At 38.9% G+C, this 14069-nt stretch overlaps 1 protein-coding gene across 1 annotated transcript; it reads left to right on the forward strand.

The window, feature by feature from the left end:
• The first annotated feature begins 243 nt into the window (after positions 1-243).
• LOC129739240 (intraflagellar transport protein 140 homolog) lies at positions 244-6604 on the forward strand. Its single transcript, XM_055730662.1, has 4 exons — positions 244-789; positions 848-1221; positions 1289-1510; positions 2252-6604. Exons 1-4 carry the CDS (start codon positions 643-645, stop codon positions 5922-5924), a joined length of 4416 nt encoding a protein of 1471 aa, XP_055586637.1. The 5' UTR covers positions 244-642; the 3' UTR covers positions 5925-6604.
• The last annotated feature ends 7465 nt before the right edge of the window (positions 6605-14069 follow it).

The following is a 14069-nucleotide window of genomic DNA, read 5'->3' on the forward strand; positions in this document are numbered from 1 at the left end:
AAATTGAAATTTAATTTCATCTTTTAAAATTCAGTTCTAGATAACCAATTACCTAGTTTAGTACCTACATTAAAAGTTTCCGTCAAATCTGGTAAAACTTTAATTTTAGATAGAGTATTTTTTTCAAATTTATTTCATTCAACTAAAAACCTGCCGGTTAAATGTTCAATTTACCCATATTGTGTTCTGTAAAAGAAATCCATTACATACACGTATACGAATCAACAGGTGTTACTGATCTGATACCAGAAACACCTTGCCAGAATTATGTCCGTTATATCTGCCTGCAAGCAAAAACAGTTTCCTTTTCTTATTAGAAAACAACTTGTAGCTTGATCGGGTTCGTTCAAAGACCAAACGTATAAAAATATAGTTGTAAATCCATAGTGTTTTGATGAATGAAATCGTATTCTCGGGTGACCTTGATCGTGTGAATATTGAAGTGAACGTGTAGAAACCATGGAAACCCTCTGTTGTACCATCCGATGTAAACAATTCGATTTATGAATGAAAAGTGTCCCGTTTCCGTGGAAAATGTACCATTGAGTGTTCTTCGGATGTTAAATCGATAAAAAATTTCACTGTAGGAAGATCTACAGCTTGTCAGTGATACTTTTGAGTAAAAAAATCATTTGATCAGAAATGACGCTCTACTTCGACAGTAAAGTTCAATTTTTGGACAGCGAAGCCATCAGTACCGTTAGCTGCTGGCATCCTATAGAACCGCTTTTTGCCGTCGCTTCGTATAGCAACGAAAGGGGAGGATCGGTGACGATTTTCGATGACACGGTAAATTTTTCCCATTTGCTTGTTTAAATATCTTTCTAACCAGATTCTTTCTTTTCAGGGTGTCCCTTTGAGAAATGTCACATATCCGGTACACTCGACGTCCCAGGCCACCGTTTTGACGTGGCATCCGGAGAAAAAAATCCTTCTGAGTGGATGGGAGAACGGGGAAATCCATGCCTGGTTCGAAGGCAAGCGGGACTTTACGACCATCAATGGGCCGCACAAATCACCGATCATGCTGCTCGAGTTTAGTGAAAAAGGAGGTCGGGTCATAACGGCCGATGCCATGGGAGTGCTGACCGGGTGGCGGTACGATGGCCATGGACAGTTTTTGACTATGTTCAATCATGACCTTAGAGATCCTCTGTTACACATTACCTTCCGCAAATCGATCGAGAGTGCCAGCAACCGGGAGCTGACCAGTTTGGCTAAGTAATTTTATTTTCGTTGTTTTAAAATGCTTCATGAATATGAAAGTTAATTTATAATTTTTTTAAAGAGCCGCCGTGGCCGGAGATGAAGCAGCTCTGGACACGTTGACAACGTGGAGGCCACGCACGGCAGTCAGAAACCTGGGTCAGACTTCGCTGCAGGATAACTATTGTTTCTACGCATGCACTCAGGCTGGGATACTGTACTTTATCAATCAAACTGGAACGTGTACCGAGATCGTTCGCGGAGACAGCATTCCGATAGTTCAGATGTTGTGGCACCCTAAGCAGTAAGTAACGTTTAATTACCTAATTAGATTCAAACGCCTTTTTACTTTTTAATGTTACACTACACTACGGTTCAAGGCTGTCGAAAGTGTGAACGCCAGATCTTAGTAGCTCAGTAGCAGATTTTAGTTTTTTTTGGGGATTTCCATTCTTTTGAATTATGTATTCATAAATAGGATCAACAGAACATCTATTACAAGATAGATAAAACTTAAAATTATTTACAAAAATGACAAAATTCTCGAAACACAAAAAATGACATAATGAAACAACTGATAAAAATGACATAAATGCGCAAAATCACAAATCTTAAAAATGACAATAAAAAAAAACTAAATGTCACACAAGTGACAGAATACAGGAATTATGAAATTACGAAAACTACAGAAATTACAAAAAAATACAGACATGACAAAAATATCAAATATGTCAGCCAGCATTATTAAAAATCACAAAACTAACAAAAGGGAGAAAAATTATAAAAAAATGAATAAATCATAAGCACAAAAAATTAGGAAAATTACAAAATATTACTTTGAAACATAAAAAAAAAGAAAATATGAATAACAAATACGAAATTCACTACAATGACATGAATGACAAAAGTTTGACAAAAATGCAAAAAATACGAAAATAATTAATAAAAAAGAGCCAAAATGGCGGAAAATAAAATACCAAATTTATTGACAAAAATGGCTAAAGTAAGATATAATGAAAAACACTTTCCATCTCTCATAACATAGAGACTCGATCGTGCTTCTGCTGGAGGACATCACCATAGGGCACTACGAGGTGGACAGCAGCGGCCAGATCAGTGAATTGGATCGGGTGAAACTGTCTGGATCGGTCAAAGCGTCCGGTTACAAAAGCTCGATCACCTGGGTAGCCGGCGTTGGGGCAGCCCTTGCTATCCTAACGGGAGACCTATCGGTTCGTATTTGGGATATCGAAAGCAACGACAACTACGTGCTTTCCATGGAGCTTACCAGTGGAGTGGGATCCGTGTTAAATGACACAGGTGCTGCGGCAATAGGGATGAATCGTAATCCAGCGGTAGAAGTTTTCACCTGCGTGGCGTACTCGAAGGAAAATCAAACTTTGAGTGCAGGGACAAATCAGGGCAATCTGTACACGTGGCGCAAGTTGAACGTCATTCGATCGTACGATTATCCAGAGAAGCAATGGCAACTTACGAATGTAACACCGGTCCGAGGAACCATTAAAAGTTTGACCTGGGGTATTACCGATGCCAATCGACCATGCATGATGGTAAATTGTCTGTCGAATGTGTACATTTTGAAGGAACAAGCGTTGTTATCAGGTCACACGCGAAACCTGTGGGCTACTCAGAAAAAATCCAACGAACTGGAGTTGGTCCAACAAAGCACATCGGTGGCCAGTGGACAAAGTCCAAGGTTCAGAACTGCGACCGTAAGAAGTGACAATTCCATTATCAATCTGGCGTTGAATGAGATCAGTTTGGTGCTTACCAATGGCCGAACCGTGTCGATTTATCGAGTAGGGAATGCAGGCGGGGGATCATCGATGATTTCCTCGGCAGCATCCGTGTCAGATTACGATGGAGAATCGTTGATGCTAACTCCTGCTGGATCATTTTTGGTGGACTGTGTCGCCATTTATCTTTACGAGCAAAATGTCGTAGCTCTGGGCTCGGACCAGGTCAAAATCTACTCACTCAGCGGAGTCATCTATCAGGAGATCTTTTTCAGCGATAACGAGGGCAAACCAATTGGTGCGGATCTGCTAAACCACTTTTTGACGGTGTTTACCATCAATGGGTACGTCAAGTTGTTCGACATTTCGCGGCACGAGTTGAAACTGATTCAACCGCCCAAGAGTGCGTACGATCTGTTTGAAAAGTTCGGCGAGATCATTATGGCCAAGAGCAATGCCAATGGAACGTATTTGGCCTTTACAATTGCCAATGAGCAGCTACTGCCCGATGGTAAACTGTACCTGTGGAATCTGGAGAGTAACAGCGTGAAACATTTTGAGTTTCTTCGCAAGGACGGCGTTGAAGGAACTCAGCAGGTGACACAATATCTGCCAATCACGTTTTATTGGGACAGTGATGACCCGCGAATGTTGGCATGCGAGACCAAAACCATCCCGGGTGGGAAAAATAAAGGATCTCATATTTCTGAATCCCAGATTCAGCTTTTATTCATTGATCAACAGTCGCAGATGAAGGAATTGGAAACGATCGATCTGGGAAGCGGGGACCAACTGATTAACCTGTGCATTCCACATGTTGTTATTTTAAGGCTGAATCAGATAGAACGGATCCCTCTTAGGGATTTCAAAGGCTTGGAAGATTGTGATGTGGCTACCCGAAATATGGTACTGAATTTTAGTTTGAACGTAGCCCAGGAGAATATGGACCAGGCATTCAGTTGTATACGGTCGTTGAAATCCGATACCGTTTGGAGGAATCTGGCGAAGCTGTGCGTTAACACCGGGAGGTTGGATGTTGCCAAGGTTTGTTTGGGACATTTGCAGCAGGCGAGATCGGTTCGTGCGTTGAGAAAAGCAATGGAAGATCAAACGCTGGAACATGAATCTAGGGTTGCGATTCTGGCGATCGAATTAAATATGATTCCTGAAGCCGAAGCTTTGTACAAGAAGGTCGGCCGGTATGATCTGTTGAACAAACTCTACCAGGCAGCTGGGCGTTTTGACGAAGCCTTAGAAATCGCTGAACATTTAGACAGGGTGCATCTTAAAAACACCTATTACAAATACGCCGAGTGGCTGAAGGAAAATGGCAAAACTCAGAAAGCCATCCAGTATTACGAGAAAACTAACAATCTAATTCACAACGTAAGCCAGTTGCTCATGGATGATCCTTCCGCTCTCAAAAAGTACATGCAGAATACGAAAGACCCTGGCCTGCTTAAGTGGTGGGCACAGTACATTGAGAGTAGCGGCGATATGGAGGGAGCTTTCAAAATCTACCAGAAATCTGAGGATTGGTTCTCTCAGGTGCGAATCCTATGCTTCATCGGACAAGTTGGTAAAGCTGACGAAATTGCTAGGACCAGTGGCGATCGTGCCGCTTGTTATCATTTGGCAAGGTACTACGAAAACAGTGGCAAGGTTGCCGAAGCTATACAGTTCTACACCAGAGCTCAAACTTATGGAAACGCCGTTCGCATTTGTAAGGAAAATGATCTTCAGGACGATCTCTGGACAGTGGCTTGCACCGCCAGACCACGTGATAAAGCTTCGGCAGCTGCTTATTTCGAAGAAAATGGTGATTACCGTCGCGCTGTTGAACTGTACCATCGAGCAGGAATGCTTCACAAAGCCGTCGAAATGGCCTTCAAATCTCAACAACCCGAATCGCTCCAAGTAATCGCATCGGAACTGGATGGTAATTCCGATCCAGAACTCGTCAACCGTTGCGCAGACTTTTTCATCGGAGTAGAACAACACTACAAAGCTGTTCAACTGCTGGCCAGCGCTCGACAACTGCAACGAGCTCTAACGGTTGCTGCCGACCATTCCGTTCCGCTAACCGAAACTCTTTCCGAAATCCTTACACCGACGAAGGATGAAATTCCTGACGAAGATCGACTAAAAATCTTAATAAAACTTGGCGAAATCCTCCAGGAACAAGGTGACTACCATTCGGCCACCAAAAAATTCACCCAAGCTGGCGACAAAATACGGGCCATGAAGAGCCTCCTCAAATCTGGTGACACCGATAAAATCATCTTCTTTGCCGGAATGTCTCGTCAGAAAGAGGTGTACGTGATGGCCGCTAACTACCTTCAAGCCCTCAACTGGCAGAGCGACTCGAAAATCCTCAAAAACATTGTCACATTCTACACCAAAGGTCAGGCCTACAATCAGCTGGCTAACTTCTATGCCAACTGTGCCCAGGCCGAAATCGACGAGTTCCGAGATTACGACAAAGCCCTGAAAGCACTGCAAGAAGCTTCGAAGTGCCTTTCCCGAGCCACGCCTCCTTCACAGAAAATCAACGACACCTTACAGCAGGCCATGATGGAAGTTCGCAAGGTCATCGAACTTCAGGACGCGATCGAAAGACGAGAATACCTGGCGGCAATTAAAATTCTCAAAGTCAAACTAGAAGAATCGGTTGCGCCACCGATCCGTGTCTGGGACCTGCTGGCGATGCTGATCGAATGCCTGGTTTCTACCAGTCAGTATTCGGAGGCTCTGTTCTATTTGAAACAGTTGGTGCAGAAAAAGTCCGACTGGTATCAACAGGAGCTGATCGAAAAGGCACTGCTCGATAAGCTGGTCATCGAGACGGGAATCAATTTGGAGCCGTACGTAACGCAAGGGCGGGTGCAGCGGCCGCTCACCTCGTCCACAGTCACCATGGACAGTGAAGAAGAGGAAATCCAGGAGGAGTTTGACCATTGAAAGTTTAGGATAAGTCCTGTGAGCGTGTTGTGTTCATCGCACTTTCTGCACTTTATCTGTTGAATTAAAAATACTAGCAATAGAATTGTTAGGTTGGCACAACAAATAAAAAATTTTACTAGTTCTTAATCTTATCACATTCAAGACTAAATTTTAAAAATCCCCTTCTCATGAAAAGTGATAGTGATTGCAAAAAATTGCTATTTTCATAAACAGACGCAACTCGCTGTTGCAGATTTTCACGAGCATCTGCCTATTTTGTATGAATCTCCAGAAGTCTTCCTCATAACTAGCAATCTCAATTTGCTACATTTTTTTTCAACCAGCGGAAGTCTCAATCTGTGGTCATCATTTGTCAATAGAAATCTCAAACCGCCCATTTTTAATTTGTAGAGGTCTCAATTTGATGGTGCACTTTTTCATAAGCAGAATTTTTAAGCTAAATCGAAAAAGATAACTCTATTCGGTTTCTTTTTTAACAGCAGTGGAAGTCTCAATCGGCTTCAATAATTTTTTTTACAAAGTAGAAGGTCCTCTTTTGAGGAAAGATCTCGGAAAAAGTTCTGGTAAACGGAAGTCTACATCCTCTGTTTTTTCATAGTAAAAAATCTTTACCTGGCTTTATTTAACGTGAAAAAGGTGATATTATTACAACATTAAATGTTGTTTTTTAAAGCTTGTTTATTTGAATTGACTCTTAGTTTGAAACAAATTGACTTTTACAATAGGAACAGAACAAACTTGCTTTTACTAAGAAACATCGAATTAAAAAAAATTAAAAAAAAAGTAAATAAAATAGATTGCAATATGTATACAGCTATAGCTTTAAAAAATATAAATTTTGATTTTTATTTAAGTTGAAGCAAAACCAATAAAGTAATAACTTTAACCCTTCGTTTCATGAATTTTTTATTTTTCCTGAAAAATTATTTTAAACAGATAGAAATTATGCGTACATCTAAAAAAAAAAGTAAAATAAAATGCGATTTTTCCATTTTTTCATACATTAATTGTTGCAAATTTTAAGCGTGAGTTTTCAAAAGGACGTATGTCGCAAAAGTAAACAAATTGAGTTACTGTTTGCACGGTATAGTAAATTTTATTTTCTTCTGTATGAATTAACTGTTTGTACAAAAAAAAATAATATGCCGTTAGCTAAAAAAATATACAAACGACCTATGTCATCTTTTCTCAGTGTTTTCGAAATTCTTCTTTACACCTCTTTTTGGTAAAACGACGCATCTGTCAAAACAAATAATATCGCACACACAGCAGATAGGATCGCAGCAAACCGTCGTATCTGCAATGATATCTGACGCATCTGCAATGATGTGAAAAAACCGACGTATCTGATTTGACGCATAATGAAAACAATTTGTCCAAGCGACGAATCATAAAGGGTGTATGTAAATATTAAACTGTCACAACGACGAATCATTATGGCGTATGTGAAAAAAAAACTCAACAATACGGTGTAAAATATTTTTTTTAACAAATTCACTAGGAAACAGCAAAAAATCCAGTATGCTCAAACCTATAATTAAAACATTATTGTTTTTCCTACAGCTGCCATGATAAAACTTGATTCTAGATCAAACAGCTTTAAATAGCATTTATTTATATTAACATAATTTTATCCCTCCTTTTTCTCAGATTTTGTCTGATGTTACATACGTCCTTTTGAAAACTCACGCTTGATTTGTTACATTTTGAAACGACGGGTTAATTTTCAAGAACAAAATTTGAATGATGTTCCATTTCTTGAAAACAATGTGGTCCCTCGTTTATGCGTTATAAAATTTTCGCGCAATTTGTCGCGCTGTCAAAACTCCGCGAAAACTGTCTCTCTCACGCACACTCAAACATCCGAGTGGGACAGTGTGCGTTTGTTTATAATTTTTACACTGTTCAATAGCGAATGAACTGCGCTAGTGTGCGTTATACAAATCTCGATCTCATTCAAAATTTACAACTTCCTTCGGTGGTGTTTGTGTAATTGATTAGAGGAGCGAGCCAGGGCCAGGAGTAAAATTTCTTCGCAGAGCCACCGCAGAAAAAACATTCGCTCGTTGGCAGGCAGTCCAACTTTTACGCGAACGGTTGACGAATTTTTTCAAAGTGGCTTTTCCGGTGGTCAAAAGTACTTGAATATTTTGTGAAAACGGTGCAATTCGGTAGACGGTGAGTTGGGTTATTGGATTAGAGTGGAAAAACGGTGGGTTTTGAGCTGAAAGTCGTTCGGAATACATTGAAACGCGCGGGTGTGGTGATTGGATTTGCTTTGAAGAATCGAGAGCTGTAAAACGAAGCAATCTTGAAAGCAGACCTTTTTTTGCTCCCAGGGTGCTTCCTAGGGCTCCGCACCGCACACAGCAGGCGGAGGAAAATTCGGCCTGCTGGCTGAGTCGATATGCTCTCATGTGGACGAATTAGGTGTATTGAACGAAGTGGAATGGCTGGAGAGCTGCGAGCGCGGGGGTGTCTCGTGAATGTGAATCCAGTGTAGTAAACAAAAATCAAAATGGCTGCTTCGATGCAAGTGCCTTTGGAACGGGAAAAATCTTGGGAGTGTTTTTCGACAATTGACCCTTTGTGTGGGAGAATATCAGAATAATTATGATCTTTGGTATTTGGACCTTCGACAATATGCTCAACCAGGACGATATCAATGAGTTTCATTGATGAGACGGATATGGTGGTGTATCAAAACGAATCGAAGTGACTAATTTGGGTCGGAAATTTCTCGGAATTCTGGAAACCCATTTGGAGTTCCGCTCCTCCATGAGAAGGAATACAGTAGGAACAAATAAAAACACAGGCGAGTGGAGTGGAGTGAATCATGGATTGTGGAAGACCTATGTGTTACTACTTTTGATTGGAGTAGAGACATTGGATTAATTTATGCTCTCGCTTTAAGGTATTGAGTATAAGTAGCAAGGATTTGTGAATGCAATCACCGTACAAATCAATACGACGCATTCTAATCTACTGGAAACTAATTAGAGTAAAAATTCTTTATTTGTCTTGAAACTTCCGTAAACAATTCCAAAAACGTATCAGCAGAAAAAGAAGATGATCAATCTCTATAAAAAAAACTTGTCGGATGCCCTATGATTTATTACTGCTGTTCCCCCCGTTCTTTCCATTCCTATGTTTCCAATGGTTGCCTAAAGTTAAAAAAAATGCATTGACCAACTCTGAAACATGGATGCCAGCTTATGCTGGTGAAACACTGATAACAAATTTGTTCTGTTAAATAGTTCACTGGCCTCATAGAACTCGAAAAACTTTCATGAAATCTAATTTAATACCATGCATAATTGGTACTTTTTTGTTACGTTTAACAGCCTGATTTTTTTCAGATTTGTTTTTTAGATTTGTTTGTTTTTTTTTTCTCTACAATACCCTTCAGTTTCAGCTTCAAAATTTGCAACGTAACCATTCTAAAGCTTCCAAAAGTTTTAACTTTTTTCCGGATTGTACTGTGTTGTAGGAGTTCCGTTTTACAAAAGAAGAAGGAAAAACAGTTTAATGTGTGGTAATCTTTTCTTTCCTTCTATGCTTTCTGCATTCCACACTCATGCATGGATAAACCCAAGTAGCATCCCAGTAAATGAGCGAGTTCTGGGAAGCTGAGAACATACCTACATATAAAAAGGGGCATAACTTTCTCGTTTTCCCAAACCTGCTACGGAGAAGGTTCATCTTTCACTAATTAGTTATGGCTCATCCCAGCAGAGCCGGGTTGGTATTGTTGTATCCGTTCTCAATGCCAATGGTACCGATGCATCATACAGTTTTTTTCCTGAAATGTTTGAGCTTGATACGGATAACAGGTTTGGGTAACTAATCAGTGTTTAGCTCTTATTTATATTTTTTCTGGTGTATTTTTCTATTAAGTATAATTTTTGTAAATTGTATTTTAATTTGTTTTTTGTATTTTTTCACAGCTTTTTTAGAGACCGCTGGCCGAATTATTCGAAACATGTTGTTTTGTGATTTTTTACATTGATGTAATTCTTATCAATTTTGACATTTTTTAGACATTTGTTTTTCTGAATTAGTTTTGAGCTTTGTTTTGAGTTGCTTTTAAGCTATTTTTTTAAGGTAAATTTTGAGTAAATTTGAGTCATTTCAGAGGTATTTGTTGATTAATCAGGACATTTTTTTTGAGTCTTGCATTTAGTAAGAAGCGAAACTGGTTTGAGCCGTGTCAAATAAACGAATTATTAAAAAAAAGAAGCGAAACTGCTCTTATAGACTGTGAAAGCAAAAACTGTTTTTTTTTGTATTTATTTATATTACATTTTTTTTTTCTTGCGAAACTTTAAAACAAAACCCAGTTTAACGATATTTATAAATCGGAATAAGTTCTTCCATTTATTTTGACCAGAAAAAAAAATTAGATACTAGGAATTTTGAAATTTGAAATAAAATACATTTGTTTTTTACTAGAATTTAGATACTAGGAATTTTGAAATTTGAAATAAAATGCATTTGTTTTTCTGATTAGTTTTGAGCTTTGTTTTGAGTTGCTTTTAAGCTATTTTTTTAAGGTAAATTTTGAGTAAATTTGAGTCATTTCAGAGGTATTTGTTGATTAATCAGGACATTTCTTTTGAGTCTTGCATTTAGTAAGAAGCGAAACTGGTTTGAGCCGTGTCAAATAAACGAATTATTAAAAAAAAGAAGCGAAACTGCTCTTATAGACTGTGAAAGCAAAAACTGTTTTTTTTTTGTATTTATTTATATCTGTACCAACACGTGAAAAGGATGTATCTCCATATATGGCGAATCGAGAAAAACGCGTTTGAAGAAAATACAACCTATTTTAAATCGCTAATTAAAAATCACTTGAAATGTTTGCATTTTATGACAGACAAACGATGTTTAGAAGCATCCTCTATACGTTTGAATAGAGGAATATCAATTTTAGTGAAAAAACAACGCGCTATCGTAGATAGAACCTAGCTCACGTAATATTTTGTCTCCTTTGTTTATACACCCTTTGCTATTTTCTCATTTCTAGCATAAGTTTTAAGCTCGCGTTCATTTGTAACTATGTTTTTCTGTTGAATAAAGTGTCAAATCTTTACCAACACATAAAAAGCATCTATCTCCATATATGGCGTATCAAGAAAAACGCGTTTGAAAAAAATACAACCTATTTTAAATCCCTAATTAAAAATCACTTCAAATTTTTGGTTTTTATAAAAGACAAACGATTTTTAAAAAGCATCCCATGTTAGAATAGGGGAATATCAATTTTCATGAAAAAAACAACGCGCTATCGTAGGTAGAACCTAGCTCACGTAATATTTTGTCTAACCTGTTTATACACCCTTTGCTATTTTCTTATTTTTAGCTTTAGTTTTAAGCTCGCATACATTTACAATTATGTTTTTATGTTGCATAAAGAGTCGAATTGATTATTTTGAGTTTGTTTGTGGAGTAGTAGCGAAAAATTGATCCGGAGTAAAGGGTGTATATCCATGTGATGGCAGTTCTGGTTTTAGAATGTTTATAGAATGTTTGCCGCCGGTCGTGGCCTAGAGGATAGCGTTCCAGTCTTCTAAGCCAGAGTCCATGAGATCGAATCCCGATCACGGCACATATAGTACTCTTTCTGTGGTCTGGTGGTTTTAGCATTTGTTAAATGCTAGCCATAATATTCTTGAAAGATGTACGCCTTAGAGTTAAGTAAATTAGATCTCTTCAAAGAAACATGAAGTTTCACTGAGATCCTATATGTGTGTGTTCGTTTTTTTTTTTAAAAGATCCTTTACTCAAATTGAGTTTTCAATGTAACGGAATATTATTTACTCAAAAGGGTTTTACCGTTAAGTAGGGCAACTGTTGGCCTATCATGAGGTACTGAAAATGGTTTTTGTTTACTTTTGGAGATAGATCCTTTTCACGTGTTGGTACAGATATTACATTTTTTTTTCTTGCGAAACTTTAAAACAAATCCCAGTTTAACGATATTTATAAATCGGAATAAGTTCTTCCATTTATTTTGACCAGAAAAAAAATTAGATACTAGGAATTTTGAAATTTGAAATAAAATACCAATCTGGCACATTCTAACATTTACTGAGATAATTAGACACGAATGCCATAATGCTGGCAAAGTGTCAAAAATAAAACCTAAAAAAAATTACTGAGATTTTAGAACTTATTTGTTTATGCAATATAGCTACGAGCTGCTGGGCTATCTCAAATGTGCTCAAGTGAAAATACAAACGGTAGAGTTCTTGACTTATCTTTCCAACAGACCTGAGATAGCTGAGATTGTGGATCCCCCGAATTCTATCTTGCCACACTGACCGCCATCACCAACCGCATGTCGTTTTACTCGATTGCTTTTAAGAAAATGCTGTTATCGAAGACGAATATCATCTCGACCTCGATTTCAGAAGATGTAATTTTCGCCTCGTAATAGAAGCATTAGCATCCATAGATTGGTCACAGCTTATTGGCAGCCTTTGTCCCGATGGAGCTGTCTCGATCTTCTACGAACAGTTGCTAAGAATAGTTGCGCTTCACACTCCAAAGAAACGACCTTTCCAACATCAGTCGTACAAGCAACCTTGGTGGAACGCCGACCTTCGTCGTTTATGAAACAGGCTACGCCAGATACGCAAACGATACTTATTGAATAAAACAGCAGCAAACAAAGCCGATCTAGCATCAACGGAAGCTAATTACTCAGCGTTACGCAACTCTCTTTTCAGGAGATACGTCAATGATATGGAGAGGGAAGTGAAAAGCAATCCTTCTGAATTCTGGAAATTTATCAAGTCTAGACGTCGTACCAGCAGCTTTCCATCGCGAATATCGTTTGAGGGATGAATCATCCTTCGGGATGAAAATCCCGAGAAAAAGAAAAAAAACGAATATCGTTTGACGGGCGCTCCTCCGAAACTGCCTGTGAATCTGCAAACCTTTTTGCAGATTTTTTTAAGAGCGTTTATTCAACACAAATGCCACCTGCTATTAACGAAAACTTCGCAACATTGGCTGCATTTGACATCAACCTTCCTCAGCCGCTTCTAACCCAGCATGAAGTCTTGACAGCTCTGAAAACTATCGATCCGTCGAAAGGACCAGGCCCAGATGGCATTCCGCCGTGTCTTATACTGGGCATTGCGGAATCACTTGCCGAACCACTGCAAATCATCTTCAATCGGTCACTTAACGAAGGTATTTTCCCTAGCATTTGGAAGACGGCCGCTATAACACCAATACACAAATCGGGAAACAGTCATAGCGTGGAGAAATACAGACCTATTTCGATTCTCTGTTGCTTGTCAAAGGTTTTTGAGTCAATTATCTACGAGAGACTTTACAACGCTGCTAAACCAATAATAACCGAACACCAACATGGTTTCATGAAAAAAAGGTCAACGGTCTCGAATGTGATGAGCTACTCTGTCACACTCCATACCGCTATCAGCAAAAAGCAACAAGTAGATGTCATTTACATAGATTTCTCTAAAGCATTTGATTTGGCTCTACTCCTACTTGACAAACCGACGAGCATTTGTGAATCTACGAGGAATCAGATCTCAGCCATTTGACGTCTCTTCCGGTGTTCCCCAGGGTAGCCACATAGGACCACTTATCTTTATCCTTTTTGTTAATAATCTTGCTTGTTTACTGAAATCCTCTAAATTGATGTACGCAGATGACCTTAAGATTTACCGGAAAATCTAATCACCAGTGGACTGTGCAGCACTTCAAGCCGACATCTCGACATTTTTAGACTGGTGCAAGTCTCATGGGATGGAAGCTAATGCCAGTAAATGCCGATGCATAACTTTCTGCAGAGCAAGAACTCCACTTCTTTTGGCCTACAAAATGGACACAGCAGAAATGGAACGAGTAGTTTCGATTAAAGATCTCGGAGTTATTTTTGATCAGAAACTGAGTTTTTCAGAACACATAGCTGCCACAACCGCAAAAGCCTTTGCCATTTTTGGCTTTATTCGTAGAAACACTGTTGAGTTTGAGGATGTATATTGTCTTAAAGCGGTTTACTGCGCCTTGGTGCGCAGCGTTCTTGAATACGCCGTGGTAGTTTGGGCGCCGCATCAAACAGTACACTCTGAAAGATTAGAAAGGGTACAAAAGAAGTTCTTACGA

This window comes from Uranotaenia lowii, chromosome 1, assembly GCF_029784155.1.
Source record: "Uranotaenia lowii strain MFRU-FL chromosome 1, ASM2978415v1, whole genome shotgun sequence".
Taxonomy (NCBI): Eukaryota; Metazoa; Arthropoda; class Insecta; order Diptera; family Culicidae; genus Uranotaenia; species Uranotaenia lowii.

What these genes read in the sequence shown, in the direction of transcription:
- LOC129739240 (XM_055730662.1), top strand. Translation starts at nt 643, where the DNA reads ATGACGCTCTACTTCGACAGTAAAGTTCAATTTTTGGACAGCGAAGCC. An exon ending in TGACGATTTTCGATGACACG is followed by an intron (nt 790 to 847) that starts GTAAATTTTTCC and finishes CTTTCTTTTCAG; the next exon opens with GGTGTCCCTTTGAGAAATGT. An exon ending in GAGCTGACCAGTTTGGCTAA is followed by an intron (nt 1,222 to 1,288) that starts GTAATTTTATTT and finishes ATTTTTTTAAAG; the next exon opens with AGCCGCCGTGGCCGGAGATG.